Consider the following 27,649-nt stretch of genomic DNA (forward strand, 5'->3'; position numbering starts at 1 on the left):
AAACAAAGCAAAATGGATCACAACCAGTAGCTAACGCCCTAAATAGACTGGAACAGACGAGGCATCTTGAAAAAATACGCGTATATTTAGAATATGATCTATTATCTCGGTAAAAAAGATTTCTCTAATAATCTTGAGGATTTACCTGCATGGAGGCGAAACATAACTAACTACCAGGAGCTGCAGAGTTCATTTTATAAGACGACCAGAAGAAAGTTTTAAAAAGCCTGGAGAATCAATCATTTAGTTTCATTTTGGGTCAAACATTTGGGATCAAAAGCAGCTTTAGATGGATGTGACTTGTTTCTGCCGGGTGAGTAGCGAGTTGTGCTATTTAAGTAATTAGTCTACGATAACGATGCTATGCTAACAACGAGCTAACCATGTTATTTTATGAGCTTTAATCTCCTGGTAAATCATTTATTTAGCTTCTGTAAACCAAATTCATGCTGGAGTTGTACGTTAATGTTGAGTCGCTGCTGGATTCAGGTCAACGATTTGCTCCGATCTACAGAAACTCCGAGTTCGGGTCTTTTCGGGTCTGTTCGGGTCTGGAACAGTAACAGCTCACTGAATGGCTGGCAGGTTATATTTAATTTATTTAGCTTTTTTTTAGTATGAAAGTCCCAGTGAATAAACGTCATATTTTCTGTCCGTGACTTGCACTGAGCTAGCTGCTAACACATTAGCACTCAGAGGACAACAGGCATAAAAATAATATATCTACCTTACATATGAACGCTTGTCTTTCTAAGCAACTGTCCAATAAAACATCTGAAAATTTAAATGATGCGATCGTTACCTGTTAGAAAGTGGCGCTGCAAACTGGCATTGTTAGTTTCTGCACCTCCTGTTTTTAGCTGTAGGTTGTTGATCCACTTTTCTCCTCTTTTTTCATTAAGTTTTTTAAAATTAGCATCCTTGTGACCAACTACCTTCAAAACACGAAAATAACATTCGTCTCACTATTGGAACGGTTGGAACAACCGTACAGGACTCAGATTTCAGGCATTTTGATGCTGGATCAACAGAAATAAATGGGCTGAATTTACTTCCGGCCCTCCATCTGCATTGGGTGACGTCGGTGCTACGTCATCTGAAGCCCAGCAATATTGTTCTCTTTACCTCAAGTAAAGTGAAACTCATCAGACTAGTTAAAATACCAGCATAGTTTTAGAATAAACACATAAAAACAAGTAATTTTTTGCTTTATTCCACAGAGTTTAACTTCCGGGTTAGTGTTTTATACTTCTGAAATATTGATTAAAAAACTAAAACAGAATTACTTATTTTTAAACTTGGAACAAATATTGTTTCAGGAGTCCTAACTTGAACTTTATTGGGAAGAGTTTTTTTCCTTCTCATAGCCTTCCTATAGCGCTCTGCTAACAGGGAGATTTTCTCATCTTCGTTTCCTGGAAGCAGCTCCTTAAGATGTCTGGAAATGTGATAGTGACTGCTCCCCATTAGCATCCTCCCCATTAGCATCCTCCCTGTTAGCATCCTCCCCATTAGCATCACCCCGTTAGCATCCTCCCCATTAGCATCCACCCGTTAACATCCTCCACACCCTTAGCAAGTCTTCATTAGCGTTCTTTGTCCCCCACCATGTGTCGTTAGGCTAAACCGAGTCGTCATATGGCTAAAGTTAGCAGAGGACATAAGAACCATGTCACATCAGCCAAGTTTCTCAATTAAACACACAAGGGGTAAATCTGATCAGAATTTGCTAGATTGGAGGGGAAAACTCTATCTGCCCTGAAAATACGCTTAAGATTAAGGGCTAACCTTCCAGTGAGAGGTTGACACGTTTAACTAACATTAAGTTACAGCGAGCATTAACTTAGATTGCTAGAAATGTAAATATAGTCAGTATTTTATTCTCAAAGAAAATCTAAAATTAATAATAAGCATACAGGTCCTTCTCAAAAAATTAGCATATTGTGATAAAGTTCATTATTTTCTATAATGTAATAATAAAAATTAAACTGTCATATATTTTAGATTCATTGCACATCAACTGAAATATTTCAGGTCTTTTATTGTTTTAATACTGATGATTTTGGCATACAGCTCATGAAAACCCAAAATCCCGTCTCAAAAAATTAGCATATTTCATCCGACCAATAAAAGGAAAGTGTTTTAATACCAAAAAAGTCAACCTTCAAATAATTCTGTTCAGTTATGCATCAATACTTGGTCAGGAATCCTTCAATGCGGCATGGAGGCCATCAGCCTGTGGCTCTGCTGAGGTGTTATGGAGCCCAGGATGCTTCGATGGCCTGAAGCTCATCCAGACTGTTGGGTCTCTCAATTTCACAATATCCCACAGATTCTCTATGGTTCAGGTCAGGAGAGTTGGCAGGCCAACAGTAGCACCATGGTGAGTATACCAGTGGTTTTGGCTCTGAGGAGGTTGTGCTGAAAAATTAAATCTTCATCTCCATAAAGCTTTTCAGCAGATGGAAGCATGAAGTGCTCCAAACCTCCTGATAGCTGCTGCATTGACCTGCCCTTGATAAAACACACTGGACCAACACCAGCAGCTGACATGGCTCCCCAGACCATCACTGACTGTGGGTACTGGACACTGGACTTCTGGCCTTTTGGCATTTCCTTCTCTCCAGTCTTCCTCCAGACTCTGGCACCTTGATTTCCGAATGACATGCAAAATTTGCTTTCATCCGAAAAAAGTACTTTGGATCACTGAGCAACAGTCCAGTGCTGCTTCTCTGTAGCCCAGGTCAGGAGCTTCTGCCGCTGTTTCAGGTTCAACAGTGGCTTGACCTTTGACCTGGGGAATGCAGCACCTGTAGCCCATGTCCTGCACACGCCTGAGCACGGTGGCTCTGGATGTTTCTGCTCCAGACTCAGTCCACTGCTGGAGGTCTGGACTCGGTCCTTCTCCACCATCTTCCTCAGGGTCACCTCGTCTCGTTGTGCAGCGTTTTCCTTCCCACTGAGGAGCCTTGATACTCTGCAAACAGCCTATTGGTTCAGAAATGTCTTTCTGTGTCTCATCTCTTGCTTGAGGGCGTCAGTGATGGCCTTCTGGACAGCAGTCTGGTCAGCAGTCTGACCCATGATTGCTGTGTTGAGTGATGAACCAGGCTGGGAGTTTTTAAAAGCCTCATGAATCTTTTGCAGGTGTTTAGAGTAACTTTGTTGATTCAGATGATGGTTAACGGCTCGTTCAGAGAACCTTTTCATGATATGCTCATTGTTTGGGTTTTTATGAGCTGTTTGCCAAAATCACAGTATTAAAACAATAAAATACCTGAAATGTTTCAGCTGGTGAGCAATGAATCTAAAATATATGACAGTTTAATTTTTATCATTACATTATGGAAAATAATGAACAATATCACAATATGCTAATTTCTTGAGAAGCTCCTGTGCCTCATTTATCTATTAGTTGATGTATTTCTGCTTCCTGTTACTCAGGAGATCTGCTTGTGTTGGGAAGGCGCAAGATGAAGACTTCTTGACTTCTTCTGGTCTTCAGCAGACTATTCCATTGGTGCACTGCTGCCTCTCACTGGTCGAGAGGCGTATTGCACTACATAACATAACGTGATGTTTGAAATGTAAAGTTCATTATTGCTCTGTAGACATCTTGCTTGTAATACTGCAGGATAAATTAGATGAAGAAAGTTTAGGCTACCAACAAATGACAGTAATTTAGTATTAACACATAAAACTACATCACTTTTTAAAGTTTGATCATTAATACCTGTTAATAACATGTTAATGTCTTACTCACCTGTGTGTGTGTGTGTGTGTGTGTGTGTGTGTGTGTGTGTGTGTGTGTGTGTGTGTGTGTGTGTGTGTGTGTTCTGTGCAGCGTACTCCACCCCCACCACATCTCCAGCCCAGCGGTTCGTCAGCGTCGGCCCTCGAGATCCCAGCTTCAACATCCCTCAGCAGCCGCAGGTAAGCCCCGCCCCCGGCCGGTTCTGGGACACCTGCCAGGTCCAGACGGGTCCAAGCGGGTCTGAGCGGGATGACAGAACTCCTTCCTGTGGAAGGGCAGCAGGTCTGGGACATCTGGATGTCCAGCTATGGTTAGCTCAGGAAGCTAACGCTCTGGTTAGCTTCCTGGCTCTGTCTTTACACTGGATGTGACCCTGCTGAGGGGCGGGGCTAACTGAGCCTGGGTTGGTGATTGGCCAGCTGATCAGTCATGTGACACTTTTATCTCTCTGGTGTTTGAATCACAGAATCCAAATACAAACAGAAAAAAATGTATTTGATATTTCCTGCAGAGCAGCTGGTCACTGAATGCAGCATCCACTTCTCATGCTGTCTGAGTGTGTGTGTGTGTGTGTGTGTGTGTGTGTGTGTGTGTGTGTGTGTGTGTGTGTGTGTGTGTGTGTGCTGTGGGGAGCGGTCCAGGTCAGGGTGTGTTTGTCAGCTGATTTATGAAGAGTGTAACGATTGGCCTGGTCGTGCTTTAACTCATCTCTCTCTCTCACACACAGAAAACAATAAGCTGGGAGTCTGTTGGCATTTCAGACATGCTCCATCGCTCTGCTGTGTGTGTGTGTGTGTGTGTGTGTGTGTGTGTGTGTGTGGGTGGGTGTGTGGGTGGGTGTGTGTGTGGGTGTGTGTGTGGGTGTGTGGGTGTGTGTGTGGGTGTGTGTGTGTGTGTGTGTGTGGGGTGTGTGTGTGTGTGTGTGGGTGGGTGTGGGTGGTGTGTGTGTGGGTGTGTGTGGTGGGTGGTGGTGTGTGGGTGGGTGTGTGTGTGTGTGTGGGTGTGTGTGTGTGGTGTGTGTGTGTGTGTGGTGTGTGTGTGGTGTGTGTGTGTGGGTGGGTGTGTGTGTGTGTGTGTGTGTGTGGGTGGGTGTGTGGGTGGGTGTGTGTGTGGGTGTGTGTGTGGGTGTGTGGGTGTGTGTGTGGGTGTGTGTGTGTGTGTGTGTGTGGGGTGACCTGCAGTGAACGAGTCTGTCGATTTATTGATTCTGTCTCACACACACACACACACACACACACACACACACACCCTCTGAGAGGCCAACATGGTCCAGGTGTTTGTCACTGAAACAGTTGGTTATTTATTAGTTGCTCCTCTGCCTCCAGGAGGCGCTGCTGAGGCTGAAGCTGCATGCAGGCTTCTTCCTCTTCCTCTTCCTCTTCCTCTTCCTCTTCCTCTTCCTCTCTGGGACTCTGGAGGAATTCCTTACATCTAAAATCTGCAGAGAAGGAAAACTTTCTGTTTAGATCCAAAGATGCTGCTTTCTATTTGGGATGAGCAAAATATTTTACCAAGATTCATTTTGTAGTTATTATTTTAACACAGGACCTAGATATTATCAGATATTATCATTTATTATCAGTTATTATTAGTTATTATCAGATATTATTAGTTATTATCAGTTATTATTAGATATTATCCAATATAATTGAATATTGTCCGATATTATCTGATATCAGATATTAGATATTATCCAATATTGTCAGTTATTACTATATATTATCAGACATTATCTGATATTGTCAGATATTATCAGATATCATTAGATATTATCTGATATTGGATATTATTAGGCATTATCGGAAATTGTTGGACATTATCAGATATTAAATATTTTCAGATGTTATCCAGCATTATTACATATTATAAGATATTATTGTTAGGTATTATCTGTTATTATCGGATATTATCAGATATTATCTGATATTGGATATTATCTAATATTATCAGATGTTATCCAGCATTATTACATATTATAAGATATTATTGTTAGGTAATATCTGTTATTATCAGATATTATCAGATATTATCAGATGTTATCAGATGTTATCAGATGTTATCAGATGTTATCAGATGTTATCAGATGTTATCAGATATTATCAGATGTTATCAGATATTATCAGATGTTATCAGATGTTATCAGATGTTATCAGATGTTATCAGATATTATCAGATGTTATCAGATGTTATCAATCCCTCCAGAGGTTTCAGACAAAATGCTGAACTGTTTTCTAACGTAAAAATACTTTGAAGTTTATTAAATCTGTCTGCTAACTGTGGCTCAGTGTGGGCGATCGACAGTCTCTGGAGAGAGAGAGAGAGAACCGCTGGAGGGGGCGGGGTCACAGTTCACTGGCCCCGCCCCCTCCATCTCCATGGTAACCCTCATGCCAGTCTGTGTGCTTGGAGGCAGATGGTTGGGCACCAAGCTGGTTACCGTGGGAAACCAGCGTCCAGAAGTTCTGAAAGAACCATCAGAACCAGAAGTAGTGGTTCTGGTTCTGGATCATCTTTGCTCATTGGGTTGGTTCTGTGACCACTCCATCTGAGTTCCTGAACCGACCCAGAGGAAGGTTATCCTACACTGAGATGAAACGGTCCAATCCGGACCCGGGTCGGGTCGGGTCCGGTCTCTGTTCCAGGCTCTGTCTGACTCCATCCAGGTGTTTCCTTCCTCACTTCCAGTCCAAACTCGGTCTGTGTTTAAACCCGATTCCAGCCCAGTTCTGGACCGGTTCTGGGCGACTAGGTGCCCGGGGACAGTGGACCTCTGGGAGGAGGCTCCGTGTCCCTGAGTCTGAATTACGCTGTCTGTCCGTACATCCGGTCCGGTCCGCTTCAGTCCAGTCCGGTCGGTCGGTGAGAGTTTCATCTTCAGAATCTCTCAGGGAGGGGGGGCTACTGCAGCGGGGGACGAGAGACACCGACACACAGCGGGAGAGAGAGAGCAGGCCAGAAAAGTCCCGGCGTCAGCAAGTTGTATTGATTAAAAACTAACCTTCCAGTCTTCTCCTCTATCACTGCGCGCACAGCAGAATTACAACGAGTCAGGAGAGAGGGCCGCGGAAACACTGGAGCTAACGGAGAGAGAGGAGAGAGAGAGGATGGAGAGAGAGGATGGAGAGAGAGGATGGAGAGAGGGCCGCGGAAACACTGGAGCTAACGGAGAGAGGGGAGAGAGAGGAGAGAGAGAGAGGGGAGAGAGAGGATGGAGAGAGGGCCGCGGAAACACTGGAGCTAACGGAGAGAGAGAGAGAGAGAGGATGGAGAGAGGGCCGCGGAAACACTGGAGCGAACGGAGAGAGAGAGAGAGAGAGAGAGGATGGAGAGAGAGAGAGAGGATGGAGAGAAGAGAGAGAGGATGGAGAGAAGAGAGAGAGGATGGAGAGAAGAGAGAGAGGATGGAGAGAAGAGAGAGAGGATGGAGAGAGGGCCGCGGAAACACTGGAGCGAACGGAGAGAGAGAGAGAGAGAGGAGAGAAAACAGAAAACGGAGAGAAAACAGAGAGAGAATGGAGAGAGAAGTAGAAACAGAGGAGCGATCCGGCTCCGTTCTTTAAACTTCCTGTTCTTCTCAACACGCTTCCTAAACTCTGCTTCTGTCTCCAGATGTGTGTGTGCTCACTTTAAATCAACGCTGTGTGTGTGTGTGTGTGTGTGTGTGTGTGTGTGTGTGTGTGTGTGTGTGTGTGTGTGTGAAGTACATGCCGGGATGAAGAGGAGAAAGTGATCCAGAGAGGAATGCTGAGGAAGAGGAGTGAGGATGATGAGATGGGACGGGTAGTAAAGTGAGGGAGTGTTTAAAGGTGGGGGGTCCTTGGCGATGGCAGTCACGTCCCAGGCCGTCTGGTCGTCCCTAGCAACCAGACATGATGTAAGACGAGGATGAACTTGAACTTGGCCAGGCAGTGAGGATGATGAGGAGGAGATTGGTGAAATGTGAACGTTTGGCGATCGATGCCGGCCGATCAGAGGCAACACACACACACACACACACACACACACACACACACAGAGGAATGGTGGTCTGAACCCTCCCATGGTCCACCCACGGTTTGTTTGGCGCCCCCTACAGGCAGTGGACGGTTTTATATTTGATCAGAAGTTCTTCAGATGTTCTTTGGACTTTTAGCTGCTTGTCCAGGATCTGCTCAGATGTTAAAATAAGGCCTTATAAGGTCTTAAATTAATTGTAAAAACATAAGTTGGTCTAAAAAACGTTAATCACGGGTCTTAAACCACGTCGTGGCAGGACTTTTAGATCTCATGTACGTAGTTTTGTGTTTTCTCACAGGACTTTTCGTTTTGAATCATCGTCAGACATCTTCATTACATTCTTGAGGCAGTTGTGGCTACCGCTAACTAGCTGCTAACATACCCTTGCTAGCTAGTGTCTCTCATTGATGCAGATTTATTGCTATTTTCCTGTACGACATAAGATGCTAGGTGCATTTTGTGCAAAAGTCTTTACGGGGCTTAAGGCTGTAGAGCAGGGGGGCCCAAAGAGGGCCGACATCCTGCATGTTTTATTCTCTCCCTGCTGGTAGTAACAACCTGTTCAGCAGGTCAATGTTCCTCTTAGGCCTCTAACGAGCATCATTGGATCCGGGTGCGTTAAACCAGGGAGACTAAAACATGCAGGATGCCTCCAGGACCCACTCTGGGCTCCACTGCTGCAGAGCCACAGGCAGCGAGACGTTCAAAGCTGCAAACAGACCTGAGGGGGTCACAGTTTGGCTCCCCTGGTGATGCTGAGGGCTCCCAAGAAACAGTCGCTGCTTTTACTGCCACTGGTCTGAGAGCAGCTGTTGGTGTGACAAGCTGAAGGTTCAGTGGATTTTAACGGCGGTCCAGTTATCCATCCGTCCTAGTCTTCCTCTGGGCCTCCTGCTGGGTCACCTCACCATGTGTTTCCATCATTTGTGAAAAAGATTCTGATGTGTTGAGCTCCTCAACTGCCCCAACCTAGAGGAGGCACTCTACCCTTTTCTGGACCTTCAGATTTGGAGGTGAACCGATGCAGTGGGAGCTGCAGATCACTGCCTGGTGAAGCCAATCTGACCCCAAGACGCCCAAAAGGGATCAGCGCCTTGGCCAGAAACGGTCTGTGAAGGGCAGAATTGGTAACACAAGGTGACCTTGGCGGAGTCCGGAGTTGTTACTGTGGAGGGAAATGTAGCTGAGAAGGAGAAGAGCCTCGTGAGAACGGAGAGCCAGCAATGCTGACAAATAGGGAAAGAGATGAAAATGAACAATAATTAATGTCTTCAACTGAAGTAAGAGTGTGATTAAATGTCTTCATATATGTGTGTGATTTTCTTTTGTACATTTCCGTTGTGATACAGATTTCATTGAAACAGGCCTTAGGACGTCTGAAATGTGAGATGGTCTGGAGGAACCCTGATGCTGAGCCCTGTGTCTGTCTCCACAGTGGTACCTGGGATAAGGACTCCGGAGGCGCAGACGCCCTCTACGGCCAGCCTGTCCTCCAACACCAGCTGTCCCTGGTCAACCCCGTCACCGGTCCTGCAGATCCTGGCTCCACCGTCAATGACTCGGCATCGGCATGGCTAAAGCAGATTAAGCGCTCCCATGCTGCGAATCGTTCGTCCCAGAATTCCTTGCAGCCTCTTGGATCGTATATCTGTAGTGCTGGATCTGAGTCCTGAACCTTTTTCCCTGAATCCCTGACCTGTGGGGCTATGGGGGAAGCGACCTGTTCTGGGAACGTCATCAGACTGAGTCCCAGTTACTCCTCTGTGGAGGACCTACCTATCCATCAATTTGTGCCGTGTGAACTTGCAGTGGTTTGAAGCCCTCGAGGCTGCCACCACCCCTTCCTCCTTAGTGGATCCCTGCAGCTGGCTGGGGGCCGCCTGGCTCAGAGACACCAGCTGAAACAAACCTCCTGGGACGGACGCTGCCTCCTTCCCTAGCTCTCTTCAGGACTTGGACGGTAGCATGAGCTGAGCCGGGGGCGGAGCAGCATGAACTGACCGTGGGGGCTCTGGGTGGGGCATCCTGAAGGTGGTCTGGATTCGCTGCTACGCTTCACCAGGCGCTCGTTTCTCTGGAGGCTTCATGGCTCATCGGTTTCTCTCTTTTAGCCTCCATTCTCTCCTTCCATCCATCCACCTGTCCAGGTGAAGAGGCAGCGTACGCAGGGCGGGCCGAACCCCCGGGGGTCCGGAGCCACGCCGCCAGTCAGGGGAGAGCCCCGCCTCTCAAACTTAAACAGTGAAATCATGAGGAAAAGTGCAATTTTGTTGACTAGTTGTTGGATTATTAAATATATCTAAATGTATATTTTTCTTGTAGTCCGCTCAGACCTGGGACTCTAAAACACTGAGCGACAAACCGACACGCAGCCTTGGGGAACCCCAACCCAGTGAGAAACCCCCAAACCGCGTCGTTCTTTGATAATCTGGTAGTTTGATATGAGAACGTCTGAATCAGAGATCAGTTTCTGAGCAAAGTACTGATGTTCATTCAGCTCAAATAGGAATGAATAACGATTCCTTTATTTAAAATTTATTCTGCGTCAGCGAAACAAAATGTCTCCTGAGGCCAAATCAACAATTTAAGCTTGAAACAAATCAGTTTGGCAAGATAATCTGCCTGGCAACGGGCTGCCATGTGATTGGCTGGGTCTTTCAGAGGCTCCATCCAATCACAAGCACTTCTTCCTCCAGCTGGCCAATAGGCTGTGAGTGTGTCATCAGGGGGCGTGGTTTATTTATGAAGATTTTAACTCTTCTTCAGTTTGTTTTTTCTTTCTTATTCTATAAATATCTAAAGACACACACACCTGACGTTAACATGAGTTTAAGTGAAAAAGTCATAAAAATAAGTAAAAAAATCTGCATGTGTTCGTGTTTGTGGCCGTTTTCTCCATAGATGACGTAGTTAGTGATAAACGGACGATATCCCAACATGAGGCACTTCCTGTCGGTTCTTCACTTCCCTGCTGCTCTCGGTTCTTTTCATGCTTCCTGGCAGCAATAGAACCGGTCCGCTCTTCAAATCCGAAACGTTCCCCTGTCTGTCCCGTATCTAAATTAGCTGATCCTGGTCTCTGCGCCACAAACACTAGCTGGATGTCCAACCTGTGGTCAAACCAGCTTCAAGGTGGCGTGGCCTGCAGGTGGCGCTGTAGGCTGTGAAGTTGTGAAGAACTTCCTCCTGAGGTCAGATGGTCTCCTCCGTGTTTGAGGCTGGATCTCCTGAAGGCTGCAGATGGAAACGTTCGCTGGACTTTTTCCACCACAGCAGCTCCAGGTCCAAACCACAAGCTGCTCTACAGCCCATAATTATTCATACCCCTGGCAGACTTGCCTCTATTTTGTTTCTGATGGGACACAAAGCTCTTTTTATACAGGAAACATATTTCTATTATAAGAGACATAAAAAAATCAGCTTTAATTATATTAGAATAATAATCTGCATCAATTATCAATTAAAGAATTGATAATGAGTGAAGCTTACTAGCTACATGCCTGTGTTGTATATATAGCCAAACATTGGTTGATCCTTATTCCTCTCATATTAAGCTTGATTTTAGATGTGCTCTGATGCCACCCAGTGGTCGGAGTGTGAACTACATGTGGTTCATGGCAGTGGAATTGTGCAATAGGCCGATAAAGTATTAATAATCTGAATCCTCAGCTAGGTTGTGTAATAAAAATATATTTTAGACTAATGTTTTCTATACATGATATATTAAAACAGACCACATGATAAAATTCTAAAATTAATTTCTAATTTGTGTTTGAAGTTTTTTAGTGACACTCGGCAACTAATGAATGGAAATGAGTGATGCTAGTCTTTAGAACCAATATATATAAATTTAGATATATTTGTACAAAAAAAGTAAATAGTATTTTTATTATATATAAATATTCATTAAATAATTATTTTCACAAGTGTATAATATCTGTTTTATCTGGATTTAGGGAACAAAAGCTTCTAGGACATTACAATAAAGACATTTTTCAGTAGTTAGCTCTATTTGAAACACTGCAGGATAAAAACAAATGGTTGGTCAAAAATATCTGCTGAAAATCAGTTTGTAAAACTGATTTCATGGGACTGCTGTGAAGGAATTTTACAGTATTTAAAACACTATGATGATGAAAAACCAGTGGCTGTTCAAAACGAAAAATTTGACACAATTTCAATCTTTTTTGAGCAAAAACATTCTCTGTGAAATTGTCATTGTAGTAAGACTGAACAATCTGTTTCATTCCTTAACTGCCTGGTGTCGCTAATTAGCATCATAGCTAAATTTACACTAATGGTGTCTGAAATGTTCAAATTTATAATGTCTAAGTTTTGGTGCACTCGGACATTCAGGCATTAAGGGGATGTTAGCTTGTGGGCGGAGCAGCTTGTTGGTCCTCCACTGTTCAGATGGAGTTATAAACCGCATTCTGATTGGTTGCTGGATGTTCTGGTTCTGGAGCAGAGATCAGCTTAGTGGAGCCCAGACATCCAACTCCACCTGCAGGTCAGCTTCAGGACTCCAGCGTCTCCCTGTTGTTGCCACAGGGCTCCAGTAGGGGGCAGAGCAGCAGAAACAGCTTCCAGCGCTGCTATTTGCTGCTCGTTTGACTGAATCCGGACCTTCTGGTCGACCACTTCGTGATCTCCTCCGTCTTTCCAGGGAATTTTCCATCTGTTGCTGGAAGGTTTCACGTCTTCCCGTTTGTCTGCCTGATTGTTCCCAGATCCGAGTATCGGATGTAAATTATGCAATATCTGCTTGCACTCTGAGACGTCTTTTTATGACCGCAGCCGGACCCTACTGGGCCGCTGTGGTGGCTCTGGTCCGATGAGCCAGGCTGCTGTCTCATGAACCCGACCTTAAAGGTGCGGACGGTTCTGTGAAACGGATCTGTCCGGTTCTGTTGGGTCCGAGGCTCAGTTCTGTTCCTGCCTTCCCTTTGGCTGTGAGTTGGGCATTATCTATCTGCACTAATTATGAGATGCTGAATACAGAAAAGCAGCTTCTAGGTCGAATCGATTGAAGGGAATAAAATGAGAAAATTGCACGGACATTTTTTTAAAGTGTCAAAAATCTGAATCCGACTCTGGCTAAGTGTTAGACATTTTTAAGAAACTACGATGAGTGAGCAGTAGTGTGGGCAGCGAGTTAGTTTGCTGTTAGTTCGTTTAGTTGGTTCTGCAGTGAAGGCAGCGGGAGCGCCTCCTACTGGCTGGAGCCCTGACTGAGGGCTGTATAGTTTATTGATTTTAAAGCTGCCCTATTTTCTAATGCAGGACTTTTTTAACAATGACTAAGTGAGGAAACTGTGGTGTTGTGAATTTTCTGACTGTTTCTACGGAGGTTGTTTTTTTCCTGGAAACTGGATCTAAGTTGAAAACTTTCCCGTTTCCTGCTTTTTGCTTGGGTTTCCTTTTTTATGTATTTATGAACATTTCCTATGTTGATCCTCTTCTGCAGCCCAGGGTGACCCCCACCCCAATGTAAATGGATGTTACAGTTTCTGTATGTTCAGTGTTGATGAAGCTGAATTTAGTCCTTCTGAGGGAAAACAGCATTTTCTGCGTTTGAAGGAGTTTAGTTGTTAGGCAGGAGACATAGCCGGCCAAACGATGCCCGACTAGAAATGCATCCAGGCATCTTTTTTTCTGTTCACCATTCCATGCAGAACAATAAACAGCTTGATTATGCAACATGATTTTTTTCTTTCCCATCTGTTTCTTTCTCCACCTCCTCCTCCTGCACGCCTCCACCGCTGCGGAGCGACGGGACGCCGTGATCGGACCTCCTGCTCCGGTTCCTCCCAGGAATCAATTATTCTAATGATCAGTAAATCTTCTCTTTAATGTCTCCATTAACGGATCAATTCTTCTCTTTCTGCATCAAATGAAACAAAAACCCAATCAGCAACCCAGAGATGGTGCTTTAGTCTGGAGGTGCAGAGGAAACCGGGCCGATTCTCATGAACCGGGTAGCAGGTCCGATCACAGCTGAACCAGAGCTGGAACCAGAACCGATCCAAACCTCACTCCCCCAGAGGAGCTCCGCTGCCCCATCAGGAAACGGAGGGGCAGTTTTTACCCCCATCATGCCCCAGGAACAGGAGCCCCCTCGGGGGTCAGAGGTCAGGGGTCGGGGTGTTTCTGAACAGATCACTGATGGAGGACTAGACCGTGCCTCCATCTTGCTTCTCCACAGCCAATCATGGCGCAGCAGTCTAATCTGCATGAGAACTATGCACTGACTAACAGCCTTCACGTTCTTCCAGAGGGGGCGCCGTGGAGCGAACCCAGGAACCAGCATACTCCACCATATATGAAGATATGAAATGTAGTGCCTGTGAAGCTGTATTCTCCTGAACCTGTTTATATCTCCGGAACACCAGTAGCCTTCTGACTCTAGCTGATGTTCAATAATCACCAATAATCACCTGATGTAACCTGCATGCTCCGCCATAGCGTCTAGCAAGACAGCAAGTAGGAAAAACAACAAACTTCCTGTTCATCTTCACCCTCCTCTTCATCAACTCACCACCATCTGCAAGGGACGCCTGACAGGCATCTACTGCAGGACGAGGGGCCCCAATGGGCCCTGCCATGATGGGACGCCATCAGGATGAGACTCGCACTCTGATGGGTCCCTCTCTGATGGGACCCGTTCTAAGCCCTTCAGCCTCGCACGGTTCTAATCAGACAATCTCCAGATCACTGTTAGCATCAGCAAACACTCAGCTGGTCCCCTCACACACATTATACATGTATATATATATATATATATATATATATATATATATATATATATATATATATATATATATATATGCATACACACACACACATTCTTGTTAATCTCCCACATGAGGCCTGAAGGTAGTTTAGTGCTTTGTGGGGTCCACACATACACTCCAGCATGCATTGACCAACAGCCCCACCCCCTACCTCCTCCCCGGGCTGTTTCCTGCAGGAGAACCAATCGATGGCTTCTGCGTTTTTCTGCAGCGCTCAGCATTATCTAGCCTGACTTCCCCAGACTCCTCCGCTGCCCCCCCTCCACCCCCTGCCCCTGGCAGGACTTTAAACGAGCTGCTGCTCCTGCAGGATCAGAGCAGTTTAAAGGGAAGGTGGCTGCAGTACCTGGGAGCCTCCGCCTTGCCCCCCCAGCCCGGACCAGCTGGGGTCGATCAGCTCGTCTAGCTCACCTCCAGTGGCTCCTGCAGCCTGTCGATGCTGCTCACATCTTTGAAACTCAACAGTTTCTTCAACTCGTGCATCTCTTTCAGGCAGAAAACTTTGTTGATGACCAGACTGTTTTCTTAAAGGGCAATGCCATTGAATCTGCAAGCTGTCTGTTTCAGTCTTCTTCAGAGGACACAGATTTATTTACAGAAACCCAACATTCCTCTTTCAAAGTGCTTGAGATTTAAGGAAGGAGCATTAGATGGCCAGCAGTCAGACTTTAAGATGTCTTATTGACATATAATTATGAATATTTGTCTAAACGGCCAGGTCATAGCCACACTTTGTTTCCATGGGAAGCTTCTCATCCTCTCTGGCTTAGGCTCTGACCGGAGAAAGAGGAGTTAACATCCTTTTCATTGTTAGCCTGATGTTTCTGCTGCTGCTGCTACTGCAGCAAGATGTTATAAACTCCAGGATCGAGCTGATAACATATCAGTCACCCAAAGGGAAATATACATGACCCGGTTATTTATCCATATCTCATCAATGAAAAATGTTAGTAAATACATCAAAAAGGCTTTATGATAGTAAAGCAAAACATGGTGAAAGATTTATACTTTCATAATTTACCAAAGTGTGACATTTACCAATGTTTAGCTATTTAGCTTATAGAGTCTTCAGTATAAATGATTTGGCAGCTTTCCACGTGTAGAAACTTTGGCAGAAATTTTCTTTGAAAGCTTTTTTAAAATCTTTTGTTCTAAATCTGAATAATGAAATTTCTCTCCCAGAAGGTATTTTCTACATTAAATGTCTTAACCTTATAAAATCTGAATAGTTTTCTATGAATGTTGGCATTTGCATGCTAACAGAATGAAATCATGCTGAGCTTGAGTTGGGACGTCAGTACACCGATAACATAGTGACTTGTGCATGCTAATAAAAAATTAGCAAGGCTAACTAAACATAACAATTATTTGACACAAGCATTAGCATGAGCCTGCTAACACTGAATAAAATCTAAAAAGCTGTGTAAATTAGCCATATGCTACCATTCTCAACAAATACGTGACTAACTAAACTTCCTCAATAACTTAAACTCTTGATAATTAGTGGGGTTCTTTGTTAGAAATTAGTTTCAGATTTTAGCATTAGATTTTAGCATTAGACCAATAGTAAATAAATGTTCAAAAATTTGATTAAATGTGGAGATTAACCCTAGCTGGCTAACAATAAATTAAACCATAATTAGTTGAGTATGTTACCATTGGTTTATTAACACAATTGACAACAAATTAGTCTGCTAACAATAAGTAATAATATACTGTACTTTTGCAAAATGCTAACATTTTGTACATAGCTGATATTAGTTGGAAGGATTAGAAATCCTCATTAGAAATCCTTAAAAAAAAATTAGTGTTAGCATCAGCAATAAATAAAACTGCATTAATTGTGAAATTAAGCATTAGCATGTTAAAACTGAATCAAATCAAGATAATTAGTTTGGACATTAGTAGCATGTTAACACAGCGACTTGTATATAGACTTAGCAGCAGAGATTAGTAACACTAACTAAAACTAACATTCATTTCCTATGATATAAGTGTTAGCAGATTACTAATAGATAAAATTACAATAAGTATCTGTTGATGCTAGTGTTTGCATCTCAATGCTAAATGAAATAATCAAATAATCAGCTGTGGAAGTATCAGCATGTTAACATTAATAATATAGCTAAAACTATTAGTTGTGATTAATAGCAGTTCCTAAGCATGTGTTAATTAGATGGGGACAATAGTGTTAGCACTAGCACTGAAGAAAACCAAATTCATTAGCACTAAAAATACAATTAAATTATATGAAGTAGTTAGTGTGAACATTAGCTACATGCTCACATGTTACTACCAAATATTACATAAACTTACTTAAAAGTAGGAATTAGTAACACAAACACAACATCACAATAATTAGCTGGATGCTAGCATTACCCTGCTAAAAAACCCCAGCTGGCTGTTAACTTTAGCATGCTAATATTGAAGAAAATTCCAGTAACTAGCTGTGGATGTTAGTAGCATGTTAATTAGTTGTGGTAAGTGGTAGTAGAAAGGATCAGTAAGATTTCCATGAACCCCTGGTATTTCCAGGAGTTGTGGTCCACATCTGCTTGTAAAAAGTTAAAATCCGTAAATACTTGAGACTCCCTCTAAACTCTTTTAACTGCCTGCTTTAAATATCAAAAGCTAAATGTACCTTAATTTGCATTAGTGCCGTCATAGCACCACTTCTGAACATAACTAATTGTCCTCATTATTTCTGCTTTTGAGGGTTCAGACAATCAGAACCAAGAAACATAAATGGCGCTCCAGTTGTGTGTCAAGAAGCATTGTATCAGGTACTTCAGCTGCCCAAGATGCATTTTCTTTTAAATATTCCAGATATGGTCTGCAAAAAAATATGCAAAAATGTACTTTTTCCATGAATCTACAAATAGGTGGGGTCCACCGTAACAAAACTTCACAATAATAAGGTTAAAAAGCTAATGTTATTTTCATTTTTGGCGTTAGTAGTCTACCAGAAGATAAGAAAATGTTGTATTAACATTAGCATTGGAACAAGTACTAGTCACTGCCAATGACATTAGTGAGAGTTAGTTTATCATCAGTTAGTGGAGATAAACATTTCAACTTCCAACTCACTGCTGCTGTTCAGAAGGCTAACTGGAAAACTCAAGCAAGTTTTAAGGTTTATCAGGACAAAAATGGATGGAAGTGGAACAAAACATGGCTGGCCAGCAGAGCATTAGCATTGCCCTTTAGGAGAGTAGAATAGAATAGAAATATTAGCATCAGGCTTTACTCCACACTGTGTTGAAATCTCTTGTGTAACTCAATCCAGGGATTCGTTTTTACAGTCTTTCCAAACTGCCCTCCTGTTTTCTAGGCTCTTGACGTTTTTAATCGCTTGAACCAATCACCAGTGAAATAATCAGTTTGATCAGCCTTAAGGAATCGTCTCGTTGCCTTTGTCCGGGTGCCCTGGAGGTGGCGCTACGCGTCGCTAACGACAATCTTTAGGAAGGAGAGCTTTATAATCCCCCGAGCGAGGCTGTAGAGGCAGAATCACACCGTTTCCCATCATTCCCTGCTCACTGCCTGAATCACCATGGAAACCAGCTCAATCAGCCCTTCTCTCCATCCTCACCCGAAACGGACTGATACCTCGTGCCTCAACAGCAAGGCGGCGCTTTGAGCCGACCTGGTGTCACCTGATGTCCAGTGTTTCATTTGGCCGGTTCTGTTCTACCGGGTCGTTCTGTCTGTCTGTCTGTCTGTCTGTCACCGCCGCCATGTCCGCTCAGACTCAACTTACTGAAAGCAAAATGTGCGTTTCCTATGCAACCACATGAAAATAAAGATGCTAAAGCTAACGACCCAGACTGCTTCACTCTCATGTTTCCTGACTAAAGTCCAGCACCTGAAAGCAACTGGACCTCTGAGGTTGGAGATGGCCCAGTTTCCTTTCAAAATGGCTGCCAAAGAGAAACCATGATGGTTCAACCCATGAGGCTGTTTTAGTAGAAACAACGATGCAGAGCATGTCTTATGCGTCACAGCGAACACCTTTCTCATGGTTAGAATGTTAATTTCACAGTTGGAGGTTTGGGCTTTGACTAGGCCATTTTAACATCTGAGCCTGCTTTGATCCAGTCAGACTGACTCGGTTCCGCTGGGTTTCAGATCAACATGTTCTCAGATTTTCTGCTCTGATTGTATCTGCTGTTCTGTTTCTTTCCTCTTCTTGTTCTCCTGGTTGATCTTCCTCCTCCTCCTCTTCCTCCCACGTCTCCGTTACCCAGCAGTTCCTGCAGCTTCGCAGCATCAGCATCATTCCTGACACCATGTTTGATTCCTGCTGCCTGTGGTTTGGATCATCTGAGCGATCTGCCCCCCCCATGTGAGCCGTGTTGTTGTGGTCTGAGCTCGGGTTCTCCCCCCAGGGTGCTGAGGGGCGGGGGGCAGTCCGCCCGCTCCTCAGGTTTCAGAGGGGAAGACGACCGCAGAGGAGTGTGAATAATTCAACCAGCCGCCAATAGCAGGCATCGCCTTTCCACACACACTGAGCCGTGACCTGATCTGCCCTCTCAACACTCGCTGTGTGGCGCTGCAGAGGTCACAGAGTGAAGATGAAGGTCTGGGAGAATCAGCAGAACCGGATCGGCCTGCAGTCAGAACCAGAACCAGGATAACAGGTCGAACTGTGGAACCAGAACCAGTCAGCGGTCCATCAGCTCTGAGCCGGAGGCGGCTGCTTTGGTCAGACTGAGTCCTTCCTGCTGCAGACTGAAGGGAGGAGACGTGGAAAAGCTGCTCAACACGGAGAAGGATGTATGATGCTGTGGGCTGATTCTCTTTAAAAAAGCAGCGTGATTAGCAAATGCTACCTGTTTCCATGGTGACATTCATTCGCTTTTCCCAGTTAGCGTTGCACCCTGATGTTTCTCTACATCACAGGTTCTAGTTTGGGTTTGTGGGTCAGAACTGGACAGCAGCACGTCATCAGCGAACAAACAGACCCCACCGTCTGCCTCCACGCTAGCACTAGCGCCTGCAAGCCAGTGCTAAAGCAGTAGCCAACAACAACAGGACAACAGAGGACCAGCTAGCTTAAAGGTTAAAACCAGTATCTATTGTTTTTAATGACCTCAGACACAATTTAACACCAATAAAGGAAATAATTAAAGCTCTGCACGTCCACACACCAATTAGCATTAATCACAGTGTGTGTGTGTGTGTGTGTGTGTGTGTGTGTGTGTGTGTGTGTGTGTGTGTGTGTGTGTGTGTGTGTGTGTGTGTGTGTGTGTGTGTGTGTGTGTGTGTGTGTGTGTGTTACTGATCAATAATGAAACTTTGTGAGAAACAGCCACAGCAGGAGGGAGACGCTGGTCTGGGACCAGCTTCCTGGTTTCTGCTGCTGTGATTGGTCCAGCTGGCTGGTCAGCTGACAGGAGGAACCAATAGGATGAACTGAACCGAACCAAACCGAACTGAACCGAACCCAACTGGACTGACGGTGGTTCTGGCAGTTTATTCTGCTTCTTTCTGTCTTGAATAAAAAACTTTATTTACATCCTCAGTAAATCCTGCAGCTCTGATTAATGAACCGGTCCGGAATCAGAACCTCGTCCTACAAACAGAACCGGCAACAGAAATCTGAAGGTCCAGTCCGGTCTGTTATGGTCCAGTTTGGTCCGGTCCAGTTTGATAAAATGATCAGCTCTGCCATCCATCCATCCATTTTCTTCTGCTTATCCGGGGTCGGGTCTCGGGGGCAGCAGCCTCAGGAGGCCCAGACTTCCCTCCCCAGCCACTTCTTCCAGCTCCTCCAGGAACCCCAAGGCGTTCCCAGGCCAGCCGAGAGACGTAGTCCCTCCAGGTGTCCTGGGTCTCCCATCCTCCCAGTGGGACCTGATCACCTCACCAGGGAGGCGTCCAGGAGGCATCCTGACCAGATGCCCGAGCCTCAACTGGCTCCTCTCGACGTGGAGGAGCAGCAGCTCTACTCTGAGTCCCTCCCGGATGACCGAGCTTCTCTCTCTAAGGGAGAGCCCAGCCACCCTGCGGAGGAGGAAACCCATTTCGGCCGCTTGTACCCGTGATCTCGTTCTTTCGGTCATGACCCAAAGCTCATGACCATAGATGAGGGTGGGAACGTAGATCGACCGGTAAATCGAGAGCTTCGCTTTTTGGCTCAGCTCTCTCTTCACCACGACGGACCGGTACAGCGCCGCTTCACGACAGACGCTGCCCCAACCCGCCTGTCGATCTCCCTTCTTCCCTCATTATGAACAAGATCCCCAGATACTTAAACTCCTCCACTTGAGGCAGGAACCGCTCCAGTGAGAGCTGCAGATCACGTTCCACTGAAGCCAACAGGACCACATCATCCACAAAAAGCAGAGATGTGATCCTAAGGCCACCAAAACGGATCCCCTCAACACCTCGGCTGGTCAGAGATTCTGTCCATGAAGGTAATGAACAGAATCGGTGACAAAGGGCAGCCTTGGCGGAGTCCAACTCTCACCGGAAACGAGCCCGACTTACTGCCGGCAATGCGGACCAGACTCTGACACCGGTCATACAGGGACCTGACAGCCCGTATCAAAGGGCCCGGTACCCCATACTCTTTGTATGGGGTACCGTATCCCCCACAGGGCGCCCGAGGGACACGGTCGAACGCCTTCTCCAAGTCCACAAAACACATGTAGACTGGTTGGGCGAACTCCCATGCACCCTCCAGGACCTGCTGAGGGTGTAGAGCTGGTCCAGTGATCAGCTCTGCTTCAAGTGAAATCCAAGGGATTTTCAGTAGTAGCCTACAATTGAGCCTTGGGGGACTCTGTACTTTAAAGGTGACCAAGATGGACCCAGAACGTTTTCTAAATATGATTTAAACCAAACTGAGCCTCTAAGGCCAACACAACGTTTTAGCCGATCTAAAAATAATAAAACTGTAGCATCACAGAGTCACTCGAAGCAAAGCTGCTTCAGAAAACCCACACTGACATTTATGATGCAATCTATAAGAATTCAAGCTGAATAAAAACTAACTTTTCAAGCACCGTAGATAAGAAAGGGAGCTCAGATGTGTTCTAGTACACTTGAATCTAGATTTGTCATTGAGGATTTAACCACAGCCTGACCACAGCGAGGCGTCACCATGAAGGTGTGATAGCCACAGGTAGCAAAACGTCTGTAATCCAACAGGAAGACAGTATGGAGGCTGATTTGATGGTCGAAGGAAGGATCTGAATCTACCGATGTAGATCTACATCCTAAGAACTGTAATTTCCCACTGAGCAACTTAGAAAAGGATTTACAATCCAGAAAGACCTGAAGTCATTGAAGCTACAACATTAACATATGGCAATAAAGCTTTAGAACATTAGGACAGCAGTGCCATGAATTACAGGTTGTAGAACATGAGAACAGATGCGGTGGACCCGACCAGGAGCAGGAACACAGGTGGGACAATCAGGGGAGCCAAGGGACAGGTGTAAACAATCAAGGTATAGACGGACAACGCAGAGACTCCACAGAACACCGAAACCTGAATAAACACACAAAAACCCAAACCTTACAAATTGTGCATTAGGGCATTAGGGCATTAGGACATTAGGGCATTGACGTATTAGCACATCCATTGTAAAAGTTGGAGCGCTTCAATATTCAGATTGCTGTCAGTAGGGAATTATCCAGGGCATTAACATATTCAGGCATTAGGGCATTAGCAAATTAGGGCATTAGCGCAATCAGGCATAAGGGCAGTAGCATATTAGGGCATTAGCAAATTAGGACGTTAGGGCATTAGCTTGTTAGGGCATTAGCGCAATCAGGCATAAGGGCAGTAGCATATTAGGGCATTAGGGCATTAGCTTGTTAGGGCATTAGCACAGTCAGGCATTAGGGCAGTAGCGCCCTAATGCCCTAATGCCCTGATGCCTTAGGGCATCAGCATCAGGTGAACACATGATGCTGTTTCTCGTATCTTAAGGTGAACATAAATACAGAGGGATATACAGGTGTGTCTGTGTGTGTGTGCGTGTGTGTGTGCGTGTGTGTGTGTGTGTGGGTGTAAAAAAAGTTAAAAAAAAAAGTATTGTTTTACAGCGCTGAAACTCTCATGTGACTTCCACTTCGGACACGTCTCACTCAGTTCAGCTGCGATATTGTTCCCGGTGTGAAGCAGAAGCCACAGCTGCGAGCGGTGGTGGGGTTGAGCGTATTAGGGCATTAGGGTATTAACACATTTAGGCATTAGGGCATTAGCATATTAAGACATTAGCATTTTAGGATATTAGCATATTAGGACATTAGCATATTAGGGCATTGGCACATTCAGGCATTAGCTGAATGCCTGAATGCATGTAGCTGCTACTAGTGCCCTAATGCCATAGTGCGCATTAGGACAGTAGTGCATTCAGGCATTGGGGCATTAGGACAGTAGTGCATTCAGGCATTGGGGCAGTAGGGCAGTAGGGCATTAGGGCAATAACGCATTAGTGTATTAGAGCATTAAATCATTATCACTTGCATTGTAAAAGTTGAAGTGCTTCAATATCCAGATTGCTGTCAGCAGGGAAATATCCAGGGCTGCACTGAGTTGGAGAACTTTGGTCCTGAAGATGAAACATGGTGGCTCCTGGTGGAGATACCCCACCAACAGATGCCCCACCAACAGATGCCCCACCAACAGATGCCCCACCAACAGATGCCCCACCAACAGATGCCCCACCAACAGATGCCCCACCAACAGATGCCCCACCAACAGATGCCCCACCAACAAATGCCCCACCAACTCACCAACAGATACCCCACCAACAGATGCCCACCAACAAATGCCTAACCAACAGATGCCCCACCAACAGATGCCCCACCAACAGATGCCCCACCAACAGATGCCCCACCAACCCACCAACAGATACCCCACCAACAGATGCCCACCAACAGATGCCCCACCAACAGATGCCCCACCAACAGATGCCCCACCAACAGATGCCCCACCAACAAATGCCCCACCAACTCACCAACAGATACCCCACCAACAGATGCCCACCAACAAATGCCTAACCAACAGATGCCCCACCAACAAATGCCCCACCAACAGATGCCCACCAACAGATACCCCACCAACAGATGCCCACCAACAGATGCCCCACCAACAAATGCCCCACCAACAGATGCCCCACCACACCAACAGATACCCACCAACAGATGCCCCACCAACAGATCCACCAACAGATACCCCACCAACAGATGCCCCACCAACAGATGCCCCACCAACCCACCACAGATACCACCAACAGATGCCCCACCAACAGATGCCCCACCAACAGATGCCCCACCAACCCACCAACAGATACCCCACCAACAGATACCCCACCAACAGATCCCCCACCAACAAATCCCCACCAACAGATACCCCACCAACAGATGCCCCACCAACAGATGCCCCACCAACAGATGCCCCACCCACAACAGATACCCCACCAACAAATGCCCCACAACAAATCCCACCAACAGATCCCCACCAACAGATGCCCCACCAACAGATACCCCACCAACAGATGCCCACCAACAGATGCCCCACCAACCCACCAACAGATACCCACCAACAAATGCCCCACCAACAAATGCCCCACCAACAGATGCCCCACCAACAGATGCCCCACCAACAGATGCCCCACCAACAGATGCCCCACCAACAGATGCCCCACCAACCCACCAACAGATACCCCACCAACAGATGCCTCACCAACAGATGCCCCACCAACAGATGCCCCACCAACAGATGCCCCACCAACAAATGCCCCACCAACAGATGCCCCACCAACAGATGCCCCACCAACAGATGCCCCACCTGCCAGTAATCTGCCCTCCAATTGGTCGAGGGAAGGCTCTGCAGATGGACGTCCATCTTGGTTTCTGCCACATTTTATTCAATCTGTTCCCAGTTTCATTTCTGTAGCTCAGATAAAAATATGGATTTTAAAAAATATATATTCATGTCAGGAGGTCAGTTTTAAAATATATCAGAGTTTGGAGATGAAGCCTTCCTCCTCCTCCTCCTCCTCCTCCTCCTCCTTCATGCTTCTTCAAACACGGAGCTCTCCAGGATCTTTAAATATGATTTTATGTCCCTGTGGAGGAGACATTTACTCTGAGAGGTCGACGTCTCCCCTGAGGAACAAACTGCACCTCTTCCTCCTCCTGTGTCTCCTGTCCGTTCCGTCCGGTGGTTTTATGACTTCTGCAGGTTTCTGTTTGTGGATCCTTCAGCCTGAAGCCTTTTCTGAAACTCATCATCACTTTTCTGTTTGAACTCTTTCACTTTTAATGGTTTATTAGTTTAATCCTGTATCACTGTAACCTCAGGAGTTTAGTTTAGGTTAACTAATCATTTTGTATGACTGGTTAGCTAACTGGTTGAATGACTGGTTAGCTAACTGGTTGAATGACTGGTTAGCTAACTGGTTGTATGACTGGTTAGCTAACTGGTTGTATGACTGGTTAGCTAACTGGTTGAATGACTGGTTAGCTAACTGGTTGAATGACTGGTTAGCTTGTTGTGTGAATAGCGTACGGGTGAATGGCTTGCATCCCCCGAGCTTTCAGAGCGCGAAGAAATAAAAATAAATAGTAACTGTGGACGTTGTGAAGCAGCCAACTTCACAATGTTTAGCCTGTTATTCATCCAGCCACCAGGGGCGCTGCTGTTAAAGTTCTAGCTGCACATTGCAGAAGTAAAACTGTACATCCATCTCTCTAACGTCCTAAAATTTGATAAAGACTTCATATGGAGTTACCAAATAGACCCTTTCACAGTGACGTCAGAAAATGGCCGCCGTAACTTGAAGCGGTGTATCTTTACTTCCGGTGTGATTTTGCCTCTGGAAACCTGACTGAAAAATTCACGGATACTCATCATCTGTAGGATATAATAAAAGGTAAGGTTCATAATAACAGTTAGACAGTTGGTATTACTCATTGTCAATTCACCATTATCTATGTGTACAATAAACAGCCTCCGATCGGAGAGGAAACCAGCTAGCAGCAGCTTTAGCCACAGTTAGGAAACATAAACACCGCTGCCTTTCAGTGCTGTGTTATTAAAAGTTTCACTAAAATCACTGACATCTTCCAACACTGTTGTTTAGAAAAGCATTTTAAGTATTGATTTAAGCACCATCTGCCTAATAATTACCATATTCTGATGTGATTCATAATTTCTCCATTTGTTTTGTTGTCCATCTTTCTCAACAGTAGCCGACCAACAACCCACCATATCTGGGATGATCCTGTTCCTCTGTCCATGGCAGATTCAGTCAATCAGCTGTGGGACATCTGCTGCCTAGTCAAAGTATCCTGGGCCTCTTGATTTAAAAGGACAAACCAGTACAGAGCCTCCCTGCTCCTACAAGTCACACTTCATGGATGAACTCACTACTGCTAGCAGCTGTGACATGATATATATATATATATATATATATATATATATATATATATATATATATATATATATATATATATATATATATATATATAATATATATATAAATGAATTGATGTTGTGTAGAGTTCTGTAAAAAAACTATTGTAAATAGCTTCTCTTGAGTAATTCTACATATGTGCAACTTTTACATTTAAATTGCTTCTTTTTGTAAATCAGTGGTTCTTAACCTGGGTTCGGTGGTTCGGTCTCAGGGGTTCGGCGGAGCCTCTGCAGGAGGTAAAGACACATTAACTTGTGTAAAGTCGTGATGACGCCCCGCTTTGCCATCACTTGCTGCAGAGGATCACGTTACATTGCTGAGCCAATCAGAGGATCAGTTACATTGCTTAGCCAATCAGAGGATCACGTTACATTGCTGGGCCAATCAGAGCTGAGGAGGAGCCCTGATTGGAGGAGCTCCTCTCAGCATGGATTTGAACTTGTGTCTTTAGTTACTTCAGCAAAACTCAGTTTAGTTTTTACCACATTCTGTAGCTTTCTGTTAACTTCTAAATCTGCTCCTTAGTCGCATCTTTTCGGGGTTGCTGCTGCCTCTAGTGGCGTGGAGGTGGTAACACAACTAATATAATTACATTACTATATCAGAATACCGCAAAGTCTTTATTATTTATGATTAATTTTTCATTCTCTTAAGAAAGTAGAGCTAATTAAATGACCTAAAGACCTTAAAGTGGTTCCAGTTTCTCTCGATGGCCAACCTGTTGAAACTGTGACACATTTTAAAACCTCTGGTCGTTCCTGGACAATCAGCTGAAAACAGAAGAAGAACTGATCTGAGACTCTACCTTTAAGAAGACTAGTGACCATGTGGTGATCTAGAGTCTGGTTGGGTCACCTCTATGTCTTGAATTTGGGTTAAAATAATCATTTTATTCATCACTCCTGAAGGGTTCAGTGGATATGAAACCGGTGGGTTCGGTTCCTCTAAAAAGGTTAAGAACAACTTTAAGGGTATTTGATAATTCGGCTAAACTATATTTATTAATTTCATGGTGTTTTTTGACATGTTGTGAAATGCTAATGCTGGTGGTACTGCAGCAAAGCGCCTGTTACATGAACTCACTGAGCTGAAGTTGGCTTTCGATTCGGGAAACGGCTAAAGGGCGATTCCACCTACTTGTTGCTACCTTCAGCATCTTTTATCTGCTAGTTAAAAAACTACTGCATGTGCAAACCTGAACTTTGTTATTCTGCTCTAATAGCAGAATATTAAAACCAAGTCTGTAATTTGTGAAACTTGAGATTTCAGTGGTTTAGTGTCTGGACCCACCAGGGGCCTCATGGGACCAACGCACATCAGAACATGAGGCCCAATGTTTGACGCTCAAGTCGGCATGTATAAAATTCACTTTGCGTCAAAGTTTGTGTAAATATACAAACTTTATTCCTGCGTGAAAATGTGCAGCAGCCATGCAAACTTGATCTGGTCCAGGTGAGGAGGATGGATCACTGATCAGATGGATCTGATGGTTGATCAGCTTTAGATCCATCCAGACTGATCATCCTGGATCTGAGCAGAACTTAGAGTCCAGTGGTACCGGTTCGGTTCTGATGGGGTCAGGATGAACTGCTGATCATCCTGGGTTTCCTTCCAGAACCTCAGTGACCCGACCGAGACCCAAAGACGAGACGCAGAGCAACAAG

At 45.0% G+C, this 27,649-nt stretch overlaps 1 protein-coding gene across 2 annotated transcripts in view; it reads left to right on the plus strand.

The window, feature by feature from the left end:
• LOC145551278 (nuclear factor 1 A-type-like) overlaps nucleotides 1-13,455 on the plus strand; it is a 15,604-nt gene extending 2,149 nt beyond the window's left edge. For both annotated transcript variants that reach the window (XM_081605790.1, XM_081605791.1), the window contains exons 3-4: nucleotides 3,845-3,933; nucleotides 9,186-13,455. In XM_081605790.1, the coding sequence (XP_081461916.1) occupies nucleotides 3,845-3,933; nucleotides 9,186-9,200 (104 nt within the window). In that variant the 3' untranslated portion in view covers nucleotides 9,201-13,455. The remainder of the gene's footprint in view (nucleotides 1-3,844; nucleotides 3,934-9,185) is intronic.
• The last annotated feature ends 14,194 nt before the right edge of the window (nucleotides 13,456-27,649 follow it).

The sequence above is a fragment of the Poecilia reticulata genome, chromosome 4 (genome assembly GCF_904066995.2).
Source record: "Poecilia reticulata chromosome 4, P_reticulata-male-v2, whole genome shotgun sequence".
In the NCBI taxonomy this organism is placed as follows: Eukaryota; Metazoa; Chordata; class Actinopteri; order Cyprinodontiformes; family Poeciliidae; genus Poecilia; species Poecilia reticulata.